This window comes from Alligator mississippiensis, chromosome 1, assembly GCF_030867095.1.
Source record: "Alligator mississippiensis isolate rAllMis1 chromosome 1, rAllMis1, whole genome shotgun sequence".
Classification (NCBI taxonomy): domain Eukaryota; kingdom Metazoa; phylum Chordata; order Crocodylia; family Alligatoridae; genus Alligator; species Alligator mississippiensis.
Window position 1 is genome coordinate 243664087 of NC_081824.1, and position 18747 is coordinate 243682833.

At 47.7% G+C, this 18747-nt stretch overlaps 1 protein-coding gene and 1 long non-coding RNA gene across 7 annotated transcripts in view; one reads left to right on the forward strand and one right to left on the reverse strand.

The window, feature by feature from the left end:
• Nucleotides 1–406, reverse strand: part of ZNF384 (zinc finger protein 384) — a 29258-nt gene extending 28852 nt beyond the window's left edge. The window contains exons 1-2 of one of the 4 annotated variants that reach the window (XR_009458985.1): nucleotides 268–406; nucleotides 33–98 (exon numbers count right to left, since the gene is read on the reverse strand). Coding sequence is in view for 2 of the 4 variants with exons in the window: in XM_019476148.2 (XP_019331693.1) it covers nucleotides 33–98; nucleotides 268–383 (182 nt within the window). In the remaining 2 variants the exon portion in view is untranslated. Of the gene's footprint in view, nucleotides 1–32; nucleotides 114–267 lie in introns of those variants that run through there. The other 3 variants (XM_019476148.2, XM_014603935.3, XM_059720422.1) reach the window with 3 other exon arrangements.
• On the forward strand, nucleotides 51–18442 carry LOC106739647 (uncharacterized). Of its 3 annotated transcripts, XR_001372979.2 has the most exons (5): nucleotides 397–484; nucleotides 2949–3045; nucleotides 4676–4865; nucleotides 14566–14633; nucleotides 16188–18442. It is a non-coding gene; the product is annotated as an uncharacterized LOC106739647 (long non-coding RNA). The 3 variants fall into 3 exon arrangements; XR_009458987.1 differs by lacking the exon at nucleotides 397–484 and adding an exon at nucleotides 51–135 and having other exon boundaries at nucleotides 4676–14633; XR_009458986.1 differs by having other exon boundaries at nucleotides 4676–14633.
• The last annotated feature ends 305 nt before the right edge of the window (nucleotides 18443–18747 follow it).

Consider the following 18747-nt stretch of genomic DNA (forward strand, 5'->3'; position numbering starts at 1 on the left):
CCCAGCTCCGGCAGCGGCAGCGGCCTCCTCACCGGAAAGAGGATCGGCGATTCACTTCCGGGTCAGGAGGCGGGGCAAGTTTCACCACATCCGGAGCACTAGAGAGAGCGGAAGTGACGTAAAGAAGAGCCGCAGGTAGAGTGGGGTGGCCTGCGGGCCGCTGGCAAACCGGAAGTGGCGTTTTTAGCAGGCAGGGAGGGGGTGACCGCGCTCTCCCACAGCAGCCCGCAGAGCCCCGCGGGGGGAAGGAAGCGCGCCGGCACCTACCGGAAGTAGTAGTGGTGTAGGCAGCAGGGCGGCTCCCGGCCAGGGGGAGGGGCGGAAGCGCTGGCTTTGACCCCGGAAGACGCGCCATAGCCCGGGTCCCCCGCCTGTGATGTCATTTCCCGCCGGGGGGCGTGGGGCGGGTCCCGTGCTGCTGGATATTAATGAGGCTCATAAATAACCGAGGAGCGCGGCGAGAGTGGGCGCTCCCTACGCCGAGGTCGGGCGGGGGCGGGATGCACCAAACCTGCGGGGTGGCGGCGGGGCCGGGGCTGGGGCCGGGCTTCGCGGGCGCCGCCGAGCGCAGAGCGAGCGGTGTCGGCTTGTCCGCCGCGTCCCGGGGCGCTGCAGGAGCCGCAGCCATGCGGGGGGGGCGCCGTCAGCGCAGCCAATCGCAGCGCGCGCCGCGCCGGGTGGGAAGCAGCGGCACGTGCCGGGCGGGGGTGGAGCGGAGGGGGCAGAGGTCCCCCGCCCGAGCTCCGTGCTCTCCCGCCCGCCGTGATCCGGTGCTGGTCGTGGGGCTCGGCGCAGAGACCGCGGGGGGCAGGCTGTGGGGCCCTGCTCGTACTTCTCCCAGGCTCAGGCCCCCCCGGGGAGGGAGGTGGTCAGGGCCTTCCCTTGGGTCGCTGGGTGGCAGGGTTGGGTTACCATACCTCCTGGTTTTCCTGGACATGTCCTGTTGGGTGGTCCTATCTCTATCGGGGTGGTTTTTTAGAATATCAAGAAATGCCCAGGGTTTTTCCTCTGCTTAGCATTGAAGTTTTTCCCAGTGCTTTCCAGTTTGCCCTAGCAAGGAGCTACTTGGGGTTGAGGGGAGGGTGATTGGAGGCAGGGGGCACCATGTGTGAGTGTACATGCATGTACCGTGTACATGCAGCCGGGCAGTGGAGTGGGAGCAGTCCTTGCAGCTGGGTGCAGAGAGGTCTGTGGAGGTTGGGGGTTGGAGGGCCAGGGCTTGTGGGATGTGAGGGAGCGGGTGCCTGCTAGCACTGGGGGAAGCTATCCGGGCCCCAGGGCTGCAGCAGGGTGGCAGAGGTAGAGGAGGTGCCTGGTCTTCCGGGGGGGGCTGTAGGAGCCATTCAGGGGCAGTGGGGAGCTGCATGGCCGGGCAGGGGGCACTGGGTGCTCACAGAGACAGGGTAGCCTGGAGATGCTGGAGGGAGTCAGGTGTGAGGAGCACTAGCAGGGCTGGATGGGCTGTGGCTTAGGAGTGAGGAGCACCAGAGGGGGCAGGGGACTGTGCATCAGGAGTGTGGGGTACAGGCAGTGTCAGGGGGCTGTGGGTTAGAAGCAAGGGCTATCTGCAGGGACTGGGGCAGGCCTGCAAGTTGGGAGTGTACCAGCATGGTCTGAGGGGTGGGGGACTGTCTTTTGTGACTGTGGGGCAGTATCAGGGCTGGTGGTGCTGTGACTTGTGAATGAGGGGCAGGGACCAGGGCACTGGCATATCACTGCCACCTCCCAGTCAAATTATCTCCCCCACCCAGGTGTCCTCTTTTTTGAGACTGGAAATATGGTAATCCTACTCAGGGATGCACCAAACCTTGGGGCAATGACAGAGGGGAGGAGCAGGTGCAGAGCAGTGGGGCATCCTGGTGACAGGACCTGGGCCTCAGGTGGCTGTAGCAGCACTGGCCCCTCTGTGCTGTGTCAATGCAGGGGCTGGAGCAGCAGGTTTCTGAGTTCTGTCAAACTCCAGGGATTGGCTAGGTATCACTGGGGTTCATCCCAGAGGCTGCAGGCAGTGGCAGAGCAGAGCAGGCTGGGCTGTCTTGCCCCACATAGGGATAGGGGCTCAGCCATGGAAGTGACAAATGGGCCCTTGACTTCAGGAAGCTTGAAAACCGCCAAGGTAGAGCTCGTGGGACAAACAGCATGGTCCCGCACAGCCTGACCTTCCCTGCCTCCTTGCCTGCATTGCAACTTGCAACAAGCCCAGCCACCTCTGTCCCTGGAAGCAAGTAGGAAGGGGCCCTGGAAATTAGAATAAGCTGTCAGTGAATGCCAAGGACAGAACGCCTGAGCAGTGCCTCTGTCCTTCACCCTGTGGAAAGGATAAGAACATGGGGTACTGGGGTGAGCCTGTGCTCTGACCTACTCCACACAGCCTTTTGCAGAAGGAAAGCAGGATCATTTCTGCAGGCTTTGATAAGATAAGTCACGTGTAGGCAATTGCTGATAAATTTAAAGAAAGGGAATTGGCAGCCCAATCAGTTTGGTAATTAATTTCCCTGTTAATTTGGGTTCTTTGACTTGCCTCATAAATATTCATGATTCCCCACTTTTCTCTCGCTCTCTCTAACCCTCCCCCCCCCCACTTTTTAATGTAATTTATTTACATGTTTGATATTAGCCTTGAAGGTGACATTTTCCTCCCTGAGCCAGAAACCAGCAGAGGATTGAGGCTCTTGGAGGTGTTGAATTTGGGTTTCTGAAGAGGAGCCTAGGCTGGGTCCTATTGTCTGTCTGCCCATCCCTGTCCTCCCTCCCCCCCTTCCCTTTATCAGCTCTCCACCACTAACAAAGGAACAAGAGCAAAAGTATGTTGCTGGGGGGGGGGGGTGTCAGGGCACTATCACAGATTGAACCCCCTAGACTAGCTTATGAAAATGTTTCATGTCACACCAGTTACCTTGCTATATCCTGGGTTGGGGGGGGAGTTAATTTTATTTTATTCTATTTAGGTTTTGATTCTGCCCTCAACCCTGCTGAGCACTATGACTAACATGTCACGTGGTCTGTTCTGTCTCCAGGGTGAGATCAAATGAAAGAAACCTGAGAGTAAGTTTGTTTTTATTCAAGAACATAACCTTTCTTTTCAGTGCAGGCTCTTGGCCATTCTGTCTAGTGCTCTGTTGTCCCTCCTTGTACCTCCTGCCTGCCCTTGTCCTTCCCTTCTCTTATTCTATCCATGAGAAACTTGTCCATGTCATTTGTTTCTCTCTTATAGAAGTTCAGTGTATTCTACACCTACACACCAAAGGCTTCCTTATCACCTAATTATGACAGTCAGCTGTGCTATTTAGATTAACTTGTTCTGGTAGTTTAAAATCTCTTGAGCCTTTGAGCCTCCATTCAAATTCTATTGCAAGTGTGCTTGAAGATTACTGTCATTTTAGCAGAAATGGGGCAAATGGTTCCCTTCTTCTCATCCTGTGTAGATACTCTGGCCAGTGCCCATGTGCTTGGTCACATTCTGCTGAGCAGGGGTTAACTTTGCCTAGAAGCTATCTTCCTATGCAAGTAGCTTGGTACACATGATGGACCCCCACTTACAGGCTGCTTATAGAATGACCAGTTTCTTCTAATGACTGATCTTTGCTCCAATTTCTGATCTAGGCAGTTGCTTAGTGACAGATCTAAGAGCATGCAGGCAACCACTGGCTGCAAACATCAAAGGTCTCATTCCTGTATATACAGAGGTGGCAACAATCTACATGTGTCATTCAATTTGTGTAATGTGTAGGATGACATTGCCAGGCATTGTTTAGAGATGAGTATACACTTGACCAAAGATGGTTAGAGCTGAAAAAGCCTCAACTGTGAAGTGTCCATCTGTGTGTGCCCCCTCTCCTCCCCTTTTCCCCCGCGTGAAAGTAACTGGTTTCTGAGGATGTGGGGGAGATGAAGGGGGTTGGCTGCAGCTAAAGCTGAGATTTTTGACTGAGGTGAGCTGATGCTCATGCCAATACTAGAAACTCAGAGATTCCTGGCTAGAGCATCTTGCTTTCCCACTCAGGGTCACGTGAGTTACCAAATAGGTTGTCAGGAAGGAATTTTTTGCTTCAGTTACACTTGCATGGACTGTGGGGTTTTTACTTTCCTCTAGCATGGGGCACAGTTCTCTTTCTAGGATCTCCTGAGTGTATATATTAAGCACCTCCTTCTGTATGTCTGCTGGTCCTCATCACTCCAGTTTTTACCTGTGGTGGGTGTTCTTGGTATTCTGGAAATTTATTCCCTGTAGTTGGGGATGACACTTCCAAGTGGCTATTTTTCAGAAGGCAGCTGGACTGGGTGGCCTGGGAAGCCTTTTCAAGTCCCATGTTCCTGTGTCGACCTAATCTGGACCATTTCCTACCCACGCAGCTGTGTATACTGTTGGGTGTTTAAAAAGCTTCTGGTTCTCTGAAGGTGGAGAAGGGAGACAGAAACAGTGCCCGAAACATGATTGTGGTGGACTCCAAGGGGCCAAGAAATTTGTGGCTAAAATTGTTCAGCTCCTCTGCAGGCTTGGTGGGTGAGCTGCTCCGGGAGATGGAGAGCAACAATAAGGGTTGTACCTGGTGTCTACCTCTTGATGTGCTCTGCAAGTATCATGGTGGTCCTCCAGCCAATGCAGGATGCTTAATAGTTCCCCAATCCACATGCTTCCCCCTGCAACACCCTTTTCTTTGTCTCCTTTGCACAGGCTGCTAATTCCAGTCAGGGAAGAAAAGCCCAGCCTAGCATGACCAGCATTCAGACGTGTGTTGCCTATCTGGACCCAAGATGATGGGCAAAGTGGGCAAGGGACTAAAAGGACACAAAGCTGCAATGCAGAAGGGTTTACACTGCAGCATCCTCATACAAGTCAAAGCCAGCAACAAATACACAAACAGGTATAATAGGTCACCCATCACTGGAGTGCAGGGTAGTGAAACTCAGCAAGGTTCTCTCTCCCATGACTGTCCAAGTTGCTTGTGAGCAAATACAAATGCTGTCTGTCCCTTGTCCCCCATCCCATCCACCCCTCTCTCCCCTGCCCCCAAGAGTACCAGACCTAGTGTTCAAAAAATGAAACTCCTGGGCAGAACTAACCAAAGACCCCACTAGCAGGGAAGCTGCTGTGGCAGTTGAAGTCTGGCTCCAGTGAAGTGGTCAGGCTATTTTACATAGATTTCATTCAGCATGCTCTTTTCATTGACTACCTGTTTCCTTTTTCCATTCTATGTCTTACTCTCCGTCAGCCACGGCTCTCCTATGTTACATGTTTTTTAACAGCTGAAAAGCAAGGGGTTGGGGTCCCATAGCATAGGGTAAATAACCGTGATTTGGAATTTCTGTTATGAGCAGCATTGACATACGTCTCTTGTACTGAAATAACTAGCCAAAAAGTGCATAGTGGATTGTTGTGGACATTGATTCCTTTTTTCCCTGCTCTGCATTACCTTGATTCCTTGCTTCCTTCCCTGCTGGAGATGAAAGGTATGGAACAAAAAAACCTAGGACTGTGGTCAGACTTACTGTTATGGAGAAGAATGTGTGAAAACCAGGGAGGATCTTCAGCTGGCCTCAGGAAGAGATTTGATCAGGAATATGACTAGCTGTAGAGGAGGAAAACAGTGGAATTAATCATTCTCTAGCTGAGAGGTAAAAGGGAGCATGTCTGACTACATTCAGTATGTGGAGGATGTGGAAAGGGAGAGGAGGACTTTGCAAAATATAACTACTTCAAAGCTAACTACTACCTTTTACACTCAAGTGGACGCTACTAACAGTGTCTCGGCAGGCTCTCACTCCTGACCTCAGACAATATACTAACAAAATGCAGAAGTCCTAGGTGTTTAGCAGGTGCCTTGAAATGATGGTGTCTCATAATTTTATCCAAGACATTCCACCCTAGAGTCAAAGGGCAACAAACTGGGGTGACCCAGGGGCTCCAAGCCATTTCCCCACGTGTCCTGCTCTGTGTCTTTGTGGCTTTGAGAAGATTTTCCCCCTAAAGTGACTCTTCACACCTAGCAAATCTCAGTCTAACTAATGCCACAACTAGTCCTTGCAGCTCAGTGGGGGAAGGCTCCATCAACTCTGATTCTCTCAGGCCTGCAAAAGGACAGAGATCTGCCAGTTTTGTGAGAATGGAATGCCCATGGTTGTCAGCACCCCCGAAATCACTCAGCACAAAACAATCACTAAGGCATAAAACAGAATAAGATTTATTACATGGGATAGGAAGAACACCCAAGGAAAAGGAACTGTTAAACTTGGAGACAAATAGGCAAAACAATAGAAATATTTCAATAGAAATATCTCTATATATAATATTTCTATTGATATATATTTCTATTGAAATATAGACATGTATCTCAGTAGAAATAGAACAATAGAAATATTTGCAAAACAATAGAAATATACTTCTGTCTTCTTGCTTGAAGCAGCTTCCAAATGACTTTTGTCTTGTGTTTGCATGAGCTAGCAATCCTGCCAGCTTTTCTCAGCCTCCCTATCTAGGATCTCTCTGTCTTCTCTTAGACACCAGGAGATATAGATGTAACTTCTCTAATTGCTATTTCCCATCTTTCATTTCTTGTTCTATTGCTCAGGGTACACGTGCTCTCCTTCCCCTAGACAGACAGCTGTGACAATTTTGTGTGTCCTTTCTGACATGGAACTGATAGATTTTCCTTCTGAAATGCATTTGGCTGTTGTTTCATACATCCTCTATTCCATGTAAATACTCAAAGAGTTTTGCCGCCTCTATCTGATAGGTATCAGGCCAAAGCCTTTCTCAGGTATAAATAACCATTGTCTAGTGAGAGTTGCTTTTGTCACCTGAGCTGACTATAACCCTACTGACAATTTCTTGATTAGGTCAGATTACAAAAGTAGAAGGAGATACATTCATATAAAATACCATGATTCATAAGAATGCAAATGTAGCTCTTTAGCTGTTATAACAGGCCAAACATGAGGGTAGCAAACCTAATTTGAGGAAATATCTGTGCTTGTATAAATAATGTTCCCTGAAATTAAAAACAGCATAAATGTGTAACCCATGACACAAAGCAACGTTAATAGAATCCGTTTCTTCAGAATAATTGCTTTCTTTTTCTGTTAACAAAGAGCCGCCCCCAAGTTCTGCATTCTGATTTTTATGACAATTTGGTTTGCAGTGACAGCTAGCCTACAATAAAGTTTTTTATTCTTTTGAAAGATAATTCCTCTGATCTTTGCAATTTCAGTAGAGTCACAGCAGGGAACAATTTTGCTTCCCCACACAAAATTGCCTCACTAGCCATTCAGGAAAACAACCTCCTTGATAAAGCTATAAATATATAAAGCACTATAGCACTGAACCAGTGTCAAGGGTTTAAATTCATAAAATTCATTGTTGCTCTCCATCATCACGAACGTTCTAAAAAACCAGAGCAAGAACATTTAACTTAGTGCTACACACCTGCTACCATTGATGTTCCCAGCCATAAGTCCTCACTGCTTAACAGTAGGGGCAAGAGGCTTGGTGTGGGCGGTTCAATCCTTGCTATTTACTTCACCTTAGCTTCTCCAAATACTGTGTAAAATGTATCAGGCAACTATGACAACAACAATGTTGGCCACTGAAAAATACTTGCAAGGAAGCCATCTTTAGTTGTCAGCCTCCCAAAGGCTACTCCAACCAGTCCTATGTTAGTAGAATTCTACTACAGATGGAACAACCTGGATCATTTTGGTCTGGGGATAGCTCCATAACACTGGGCATGGAAACACGACTCATGTCTAGGCAGTGGGGAGTGGGAATACAATTTGGCTTTTCCCAATTTTGAATAGCTGAGAAACTTGAAAGTTGCTTCATATGCTTTGCCTAGACACTCCTGACCTCCTGCTGGGTCAGGAAAAGTTTAATGAGGAGTTCCAGGGAAATATTTTTCCTCATCCTTCTGGTTGTCCTGGATCTTGAGAACAGCATGACTGCTGTTCGTAATGAAGGGAAAGAATCTCTCTACTGAGATTAATTTTTGAGGACAGAGAGAGTTCAGCTTTCCACCCCTTTATTTGGGTCAGGCTAAATGACCTTTGCCCTCCCTTGCAATCCTAAGGTTTTGTCCCACTGAGCTAAAGCTGTTGGCCAGCTCAGAAACTGTGACCCACGTGGGCACTTTAATTCCCTATTCAAATATACATCTAGATATCTGACTGGTGGCGGGGAGGCCTGTCTTCCAGTTCAGTGTCCCACCCTTGTCTTCTCTAGAAGCTCCCTGAAACACCTTCTTGGGCACCTTTGCAGCTATTTCATATTACATTTAAGTCAAGATTGATGATGATGAAAATGGGGGAAAAGGCAGGATGGCTAATAGGAATTCATAGATTTCATAGACGTTAGGGCTGGAAGGGACCTCGAAGATCATCAAGTCCAGCCCTCTACCCCAGGGGCAGGAAGTCAGCTAGGGTCAAAGAATCCCAGCAAGATAAACATCCAAATGTTTCTTGAATGAGTCCAGAGTAGGTGCCTCCACCACTTCTGGAGAGAGTCTATTCCAGGTCTTGGGTGCTTGGACAGTAAATAATTTTTTTATGTCCAGCCTAAACCAGTCTTGGAGGAGTTTATGACCGTTGGTCCTGTTTTTTCCTTGGGATGCTCTGGTGAACAGACATTCTCCCAGATCCTAATGTTACACCCCTTATATACTTATAGGCAGCCACCAGGTCCCCCCTGAGCCTGCACTTTTCCAGACTGAAGAGTTCCATGGCTCTCAGCCTCTCTTCATAAGGCCTATTCTTTTGCCCTCTGATCATGCACATGGCTCTCCTCTGGACTCTCTCAAGCTTCTCAACATCATTCTTGAATTGCGGAGCCCAGAATTGGATACAGTACTCCAGCTGCAGCCTCACCAAGGTCAAGTACAGCGGGAGGATGACATCCTGACATTTACTTGAGAAGCATCTATGGATGCAAACCAGGGTTTTGTTTGCTTAACCAGCTGGGACATTGCATTGGTGACTCATGTTCATCTTGTGGTCAATCATGACCCCCAAGTCTCTTACAGCAGTGGTGCTAGCAAGTGTAGCACTGCCTATAAGCATGCTATGGGGGGTTTTTTCCCCGAAGTGGAGTACCTTATGTTTATTGGTATTGAATGTCATCAGGTTTGTATCTGCCCACTTACTAAGTTTATCCAAGTCAGCCTGGATCACTAACCTGTCCTCAGGCGTGGACGCTATGCCCCAACATTTAGTGTCATCAGCGAACTTAGCCAGCGTACTTCTGACACCAATGTCCACATCATTGATAAAGATGTTAAAGAGAACCTGTCCAAGGACAGAGCCTTGGGGGACACCACTGGTCATGGAGCACCATAATGATTCGCTACCATCGACCACTACTCTCTGGGTCCGACCTCGGAGTCAATTTCCCAGCCATTGGACTGTGGTGTAGCTGAGGCCACAGTTGGCCAATTTTTCCATGAGGAGGTCATGGGACACCAGATTTTTTAAAGTTCAGATATATGACATCAATCTCTTCTCCCTTGTTCAGGTAATGTGTCACCTACTCATAGAAGGAAATGAGATTGGTCAAGCAACACCTACCTGTGACAAACCCGCGCTGGCTATCCCTCAGGATGTTACCCTCAGCTAGCTTATCCAGAAGGGTCTCCTTGATAATTTTCGCCAGAATCTTACTAGGGATTGAGGTCAAGCTGATTGGCCTGTAATTCCCAGGATCTACTTTCTGCCCTTTCTTGAAGATGGGTACCATGTTGGCCTTCTTCCAGTCTTCAGGTACTTCACCTGAGTGCCACAAGTTTTCGAATATTTTTGCCAATGGTTGAGCTATGACACCGACCAGCTCCTTGAGTACTGTAGGATGTAATCTGTAAGGACCAGCTGACTTGAAGGCGTCCAGCCTCTCAAGGTGATCCTTTACTAGATCAACACCGATGCTGGGTATACATGTGCCCTCACCCTGGCCGTCCCTCTTCTTGCTAGGCAGGGCGGTTCCATTGGACTAATGAAAGACCGACGCAAAGTACCCATTAAGCAGACTGGCCTTTTCCTGGGTGTCAGTTATCAGCTGTCCTGTTTGGTTCAGCAGGAGTCCAGTGTTACCCTTGCCTTTTTTCTGACTCCCTACATATCTGAAAAAGGACTTTTTGTTATCCTTGATATGTGAAGCCAGATGGAACTCAGTTGCAGCCTTGGCTTTCCTGGTCTGCTCCCTGCAGGTATGGACCAGTGCTGAGTACTCCTCCTTGGTGGTAATTCCAGCCTTCCATCCTTTATAAGTCTCTCTTTTGAGGTGTAGGAGGTCAAGTTCCCTGCTGAGCCCTTTTGCTACCCTTCCTCGAGATGGGATGGCCATCCCTTGTGCTGTCAGGATCACTCCCTTGAGGAGCAACCACTCCTCTTGGACTCCTCTTTTTGTTGAGTCGTGGTCCCTTAGGGCCTTGACAACGAGCCTCCTGAGCTTGTCAAAGTCAGCTTTCCTGAAGTCGAGGACTTCTGTATTGCTGACTGACTTACCATCTTTGCAGTGGATAGTAAAGGTGATCAGCTTGTGCTCACTATCACCCAGTTTTCCATCGATTCTTAGGTCACTAACTGTCATCCCCTTTGGCCGGTACCAGGTCCAGCAACGCTTTACCTCTCATTGGCCCATACACTTCTTGAGTCAGGTAGAGCTTATCCACGCATGTGAGGAAGTTTTGCGACTGATTTAGCCGAGCGCTCTTCCCATGAGATGTCCGGGTAGTTAAAGTATCCCATGACAACCAGGCACCAAGAGTGTGCAGCTTCAGCCAGTTCCCTGGCGAATTCGTGGTCCATGAATTCAAAATTGCCACCTCCATGGTGAAAGCTAACAGCAAAGCTAATGAGCTGAAGTCAGGAGGTCTGGGCAATCTCCTTTTCAGATTTCTACAAAATTTTCTGCATGCAAAACTCCAGGGCTAGTAGCAGAGGTTCTTGCAATATCTATCATATTGGAGGTAGCACAGTATGAATGGAGAATAGCAAACATAGTAGCCATATTTAAATAAGGGGCGGGAAGGGAGCCGCGCACAAATGGAGACTAGTGATATGCTGCTCGACAGGCTTCCACTCCCATTCTCCTTAAACAGTACTTTAGCCCATAAAATGCAGGAGGCTTAATGTTGAAGTGATCTGGGCAACTATAGCCCCGTTAGTCTGACTTCAATAGCATGAAAGACTTTAAACCAAATCTTTAAGGAAAGAAAAATTAAATATCTTGAGGGAAATGGAAAATGGGATAAAATGCAAAATAGGTTTACTAAGGATATGTCATGCCAGATTAACCTCGTATTTTTCTTTAACAGCTGTTTTTTAGACAAGGGAAATGCAGCTGATTTAATCTATCTGGACTCCAGTGAAGCGTTTGGTGTCATGCTATGTGAGGAATTATAACTTAAGGAGAAGAGGGTGGGGACTAGTGCAAGAACTGCAGGGTATATGAGACTCCAGCTGTGAGAGAGACAACATCAGCATATGCTGAAAGGACAAATCTTGAGCTAGAGGAGGGTTACAAGTGAAGTTGCTCAAGAATTGGTGTCAGTACTGATCTTATTTACTATTTCTTTTAAAGGTGTTGGGACAGAAGGTAAGTGTGCATGCCAAAGCGTGCCAGAAAGTGCTAATGAAATTTGCTGACCCAACAATTGGGAGGCATTGCCAATGTGAAAAAGGACTAAAACATCATGCAGAAAAAATTGGACAACTGTGGGGACAGGAATCAAGAATTTTGTAGTTCTCTTTTATTGGTCTAACTGTATGTTTGGTATAGATGTAGGCAAACTTGGGTATCATCATACCATTTTCTCAGGCCTCTGTGCCCCCGTGCGTCCGGCCCCCTGGGCCCCCTGCCACTCCTCGTGTGGCCCTGTGTGCTGCCGCGGGCACTCGTCTCCCCTCCCCTCCCCCCCTCACCCTGCACCACCACTGGCTCCCAGGAACGGGGTGGGGAGGGGAGCTTGCATGTGGTGGCAGCTGTCAACACCCACTGCCCTGCACTGCTGCTGGTCTGCATCTGGCTGCATACAACATCCCCTGCCCCCCTAGCCTTCCCTCTCTCTCTCCTCCCTCCACACTGCCTCCCCTTCTCTGATGGCTGTTGGGGCCAGGTGGCGGTGGTGGTGGGAGCAGGGGGCAGGGCGCGGTGGCAGCAGGGGGGACGCTGCCACCAGAAATGCCCCCATTCCTTGTCCTGCTCCCCTTTTTTCCTTTTTTTTCTCCACTCTTCCCTGCTGCCTCCCCCTCCCTGCTGGAGGGAGGGTGGGGACGGAGCACCACTACCCACCATCCCATGCCGCTGCTGTCTTCCAGGAGCAGGGTGGGGGGGAAGCTTGCCCTATCGATCCCACTGCCAGCACCCCATGTTGCCGCCGCATCTAGGGGGTGGTCTGCCCCACCCTCCTGGCCCTGCCCCTTGGAGGCGGAGGCACAGGGTGCTGGTGGCACAGCACGGGCCTTGTGCCCGCCCGCCCGCCCCCCCCCCCCCATCTCCTCCATCATGGCAGTGCTCCACTGTGCCAGTCTGGTCTCGCTGTCCCCCTCTGCTTCCACGAAGCAGAGCTGGGGGGGCGGGGACAAAGCCAGCACTGCTGCGCTCTGCTCTGTCCCCTCAGTTCCAGCTGTCGTGGTGGCGTTCTGCTGTGTGTATCTGTCTGTGCAGAGCACTCTGATTGGTTGTTTCAGTCAGCATTGTGATTGGCTGCTGAGACAACCAGTCAGAGTGCAAATAAAGTGTTAGGGACAGACAGACAGACTAAGGCTTTTATTATATTAGAATATGATTTAACTTTGAAAAGGGCAAAATGCAGTCCAATCAGGTGAGGTGTTTCTGGTAGAGTGAGGGAAGTATTAGTGCTGCGGTACACAACACTGGTCAGGCGTCATTTAGACTGCTAGATACAGTGCCATTCACCCATGTTTATGAAAGATTAATTCAAACCAGAACAGGTGCAGGTAATTTAGGTACCATAATAATCAGGGAAGTGGAGAACCTGTTACAGGGAAGAGGATACTAGAAAAGTTGGTTTTGTTTAGCCTACCGAAATAAAGGTTCAGGGGATGTACAGTTGCTGTCTACGAATATACAGGAGGGGAGTACTCTGTTGGGAAAACAGCAGGGTACATGTTGGACACCCCTGCGAAGTCTGGTGTGTTTCATGGAGCTACAGAGTAGAGTTAGTGCACCCAGTTTGGTATCACTTGATCAAGGTGGTTCTGAAATTCAGCCTCCTCCTAACAGCATCTTAAAATTGACAGATGCTACTAATGCTTTTCTGTGCTGAGGATTAAGCCACAGTTCTGAGTATGTCCAAAATGGTCTCTATTGCTTGACATTTACCCCATGGTACCTAAAGCCTTTGAGGTAAACAAAATTAAAAGTGACATTCAAAAGAGAATTGTTGTCTCTAGATAGATGCAAGGCTACCACTTGTGATGATGCTTCATAGACACTGACAGAGTAGCCAAAAGGCTTCTAGCTTGCCAGTGTTCAAGCTCAAGGGGATGTGCAGTAGCCACAGATTCTGACTTATACCCAGTTAGTGTCAGTTCAAATCTGACTGTTGGCAGAAATTTTGGGGTGAGGAGGCATTTTGCTACAATCCATTTTTTCTTCTTTTTGGAAGGTGGAATATAATTCAAGTACAGCAAAACATTCAGAAGTTACTTAAAAATATGATAGAAATGTAGGCCTGGGAAGGCTCCTCCAGAGCTCATCACTTCCATCCCCCTCCACTGAGGCAGGATCAGATATACTAATTTTCCTGCCAAATGTTTGTCTAACCTATTCTTAAAGACTTTCAATGATGGGGATTCCAACTATAAACACAGCAAAGCGCTGGAGCAAGTTGCTCAGGAAGGCTATGGAAAGTTTCTTCTGAATATCCAGTCTAAATTTTCTTTGCTACAAATTAAGCCAATTTTGGTTCTTCCCCAATGGATATAAAAAACAATTTATCTTCAGTTTTCTAGATTAAATAAATCCAATTCCTCTAGCCTGTCCTCAGAGGTCATGTTTCCCAAAACTCTTGCTTACCTTTGGACTCTTAAGTTTGTCTACATTTTTGGTGCCTCAAACTGGATGCAGTATTCCAGCTGAGAGGCCTCATCAGGAGAATGGAATAAATACCTCCTATATCTTACAGACAACACTCCTGGTAATTCATCTGAGGATGAAGATTTGTCTTGTCTACAAAGGCATCATATACATATAGTCATACTAAAATAGGACTGGAAGGGAGCTAGTTCAACCCCTGGTCAAAGTGAAATCAGTCCGGTCTAAACTGTTCCAGGCAAATGTTGATTTAACCTGCATTAATAGGCTTCCAATGACAGCATTATAAATTTCTCCCTAATACCTAGCCTGTATCCCTTACTACAACTGAAGCCTGTTACTTTTTGTCCTGTCTTCTGTTGACCCAGAGAACAGTTGGACAGTTGATCACCATCCTGTTTATTAAAAAAAACCCTTTTGTATTTGAGGACTTATCAAATCTTCTTCAATCTTCTCTTCTTCAGACACAATTATCCCTGCTTGTCTAGTCTTTCCTTATATGCCATTTTTTTCTATGTCTCCAGCCATTCATCTTGCTCATCTGTGGTCCACATCTTTCTTGAAATGCAGTGCCCGGAACTGACACTTCCAGGTGAGGCCTAGCAATAGCTGAATGAAAGAATCACTTCCTGACATGCATACAACACTTCTGTCAATACAGTACGCTATTAAATTCCCCCTGACAACAATATTATACTATTGCCTCATACTCCTATTGAGGTCCATTCTAACCCCCATGTCCCTTCCTGCAGTACTACAACCTAGCCTGTCATTCCCCATTTTAATTTGTGCAGCTGATGTCTCTTTCCTAGATGCAGCACAGTGGACACTGTGACTAATTTTATCTTGTTGATTTTTGACCATCTCTTTAATTTGTCAGGCTTGTTTTGAATTTTGATTCTATCTCCCAGCATACTTGCAACCCTTTCCAGTTTGGAGTGATCCAAAAATTATATGACTACTGTATATTATATCATCCAAGTCATTAATGAAAATATTGATCAGAACTAGGTTCAGGAGAGAGCCCAGAAGACCCTGATGAAATGCCCCCTCCCTAGTGTGACAGGGAACCACTGATAGCTGTTCATTCAGAGCAGTTTTTCAATCAACTGTGCACCCACCTTATGATAATTTTATCTAGACCATATTTCCCTAATTTATAAAAATGTCATGTGAGACAGTGTCAAAAGCCTTACTCAAGTCAAAATATATCATGTCTGCTGCTTCTCTTTATTCAGTAGGCCAGTTACCCTGTCAGAGAAGGAAACTAGGTTATTTTGATATGATCTGTTCTTGACAAATACATGTTGGCTGCTTTTTTTAATTATTTTTTAAGAAAGTAGATTGCACATGGGAATGTTTACTGGAGGAGAAAGTGAGAATGAAGACAAGGAAGAGGGGGGGAAAAAAGGAGAAAAAGAGTATTGGGCTTTTACAGAAGGGAAAGGGAATTACAGAAGAGCAGAATAAATGGAGATGTCTGGTAGGAAGGGCAATGAGTTGTGAGGGCTCATGTCAGGGGAAGTAAAAGAGGAAGGGTGACAGGAGCATCTAGTTGGGGATTATGGATGGAGGCACTTGTCAGTATAACTTTCCCTTCCCTATGTATGAGCAGTTTGGGGTATTCTGTCCCTCTAGGGACATCTAACCCCTCCCCCTGACTCCAGGTTTATGTCAGGATCTGGCATGCCTTTCCCCTTCTGAAGTCCTCTCATGAAAATGAGGATTGGGACTGTTGGGGTAGGTGGGGACAGGGGGAAGGGGTTTCCTCTGGGTGTTAATGAACCCCTTCCTCATGTAAGATAGGATCTGGAGGAGTCCATCCTTCTGGGCTGTGAGAGCCTATCCATGGCTCTAGCATGAGTTGGCATCTGGAGATGCTCTGCTCTTCCAGATACGGAAGTGATAATAGGCATGCTGGGAGCATGAATCAGATCCACAGTGCTGATAAACAGGCTGTTGAACTGACAATGGCATGTCTGATGCACACCACAGACTCTCAAGCACTGGCCTTGGGGAAGGGCATGACAATACCCAAAGAGGAATAGAGCTGTTGGTTCAGTCTGCATTAGTCTCCATGGTATCAACTAAGAACACCTCACTGGGATGGATGGACCACGATACACCTCTGAATATCTGTTTGCAGGTTGAGTCTTCTAACTACTATGGAATCCACATGCTTGAAATGTGATCCTCACTGGAATGCAACACTGAGCCAGGGATTCCTAGGATAGATCTTTAAAAGAGCTGGTGCTTCTTAATATTACTGGAATCTACTAAGAAGGTCCCAATCACTCAATATGTACCTCAAACTGGAATCAGTACTCCTGCTTCTGTGGGGATGCAATACAGAAGATGGTATTCTACAGGGAGTCAGGCCCTACAGATGACTGAGCCTCCTGCTCAGGATTTGGAAGTGGAAAGAGGATGCCTATCCTGGATGTCACTTGGCTTCTCCCTTGCTCTGCCATTTGGGCTAAGATCTGAAGCCACTTGTCCTTCTTGGTGCATCCAAACGTGTGTCCAGTAATGGTGTAATGTAGGGAGTGTTGAATTCATTTGGCCTCACAGGATGGGTTTGGACAGCAGGGCTTCCTGCCAGTTGGGAGTGGGGGGAGGTGAGTGGCATTGATTCCCTGGGTTCCAAAGCCATCCTGAAACGGCAGCTCCAGCAGCCACTGGGATTAACACTACCACTGCAGGGACTCTGGCAGCCTCTGCAGTGAGCCCAGTGGGCCAGATCTGGCCTGTGGAAATGTGTGATCCAGCCCATGAGAAGCCCTGCAGGCTGTTCCACAGAAACAACACTGGCTAAGTTTTACAACCCTTTTCATTTCCTTTCAAATCATGTCCTTACACACCTAACAGCATGAATGCAGGTAGTCCTGTTAGCCATTGCAATGGACAGATCTAGAAATTCAAAAAAGGAGGTGAGGGGGGCTGCAGGAAATGCAACAGGGTGGCTGAAGCCCTACCCCCACAAGTGGGCTTATTGTGCTGTGGCAGCAGCTGTCAAATGAGTCCCCAAAGCTGATAAGATGCCCTCCCCAGCTATCAGTACCTCTTCCTCTCCAGCACCGGCACCTCCTCTCCACCCTTTCCAGAGCAGTTGCCTAGGGTTTGCTTCCTGACAGAGGAAGGTGGGGGGTACTGCTACCACCACTGTCCCCAGCTGAGTAGAAGCAGGGGAAGCCCCATGGGGTGCTACTACCCTGTTCCACCCAAGGGCTTCTATGAGCAGCACCATGGGGTGCTGGGCTTAGAGACAGTGGTAGCAATTGGGTTCCCCCTTCCAGGCACTCCTGCTCCCTGTCCAATTCCCCCAGATATCCCCTGCTGCCTAAGAGCAGGTGCTAGAAGCAGGGGGACCAGCAGCTGCCAGTGCTCTCGTTGGCCCAGCCCAGCACCCAACACCAACATAGCCATACCTTACAGCTGGAATCCTGGGGAAAACAGGAAGGAGAGGGAGTAGCTACCTGCCTCTATACCATTCACACCCTTTTCCCAAAAACCCACCCGCCAAAATCGGGGTGCATATCTTAAATGGGAAAGCTGATTTTTCTTTGCTGGAATTCAAAGAGGAATAGAAACATGGAGACACTGCTCCAAGGTAGCTTCCAGCTTCGCTCAGGCAGCAAACAGAGGAGGAATGTCCAGTGTTAACCCTTTCACAGCTGCTCTCAAATTGGCAGCAGTTTTTGGCTGAGCAGCCAAACAGCCAAAAAACTATTGCCAATTTGCATGCAGCTGTGAATGGATTAACATGGGACTCTCCCCTGCTTGCTGTCCCAGAAAGAAGCTGGCAGCCATCTTAAAGCACAGTCCCTCCATGAAAAATCTGGAAAAATCTGCTTTTCCTATATGCATTGTCTTATTTGGGGGCATGTAGTATATAAGAAAATACAATAATTGCAATACTTTTCCATAAGATCTATAGTGTCTTTGCTGCTGCTTTTACATGGAGCTGAGCAAAACTTGATGGAATCATTTGTGTAATAACTCTGCAAAGCAGTCTGTGCCATTATTACCCAGCAGAGCACTGCTTAGAAAAATAGTAAAGTCACAAAATCAAGCCCTCAAAAGTAAGAACACAACAGAATTTAGGAATTTGAGCCACCTTAATTCATACCCTTGTGCTTATGATAATCTTTAATTATGTGATATCACACTGCTTATCCACAAGACCAGCACCTCTATCAGTGCACAGGATGGATGATGCTCTCTCTGTAAGGCAGCTATTTGACTTTTCCCTTCATCTTTTTTAAATGTGGCCCTGGGTCTTCTTTTACAGTATATTCTCCTAAAACTGCTAAATACAGGATTAGTAATTTGTTTGTGGGATGTTCTACAGTGCAATAACTGATGGCATTACAGACTAATAAAGTCATCTTTGGAAAACTGCTTGGAAGTTGGAATTGTTATTCCCCTTTCACACACAGAGAATGGAGGTCAAACTTGTCAAGCGCACACTAATTTGGGATGTCCAAGGAGAAATGCTTAGGATCTGATTTTTCACAGTTTTGAGCATTTTTAGCCTCAGAGCACAGCTTCTATTGACTGCAGTTGCAGTTGTGAGTGCTCAGCACTTCTGTAAATCAGACCCCAGGTGGCTCAAGGCAGGCACCCAGGAAATGAGTACACAAGAGACAAAAATAAAAAAGCACAATGAAGAAAACCAACCTTTCATCTAGTGGGAGCAAACTGAC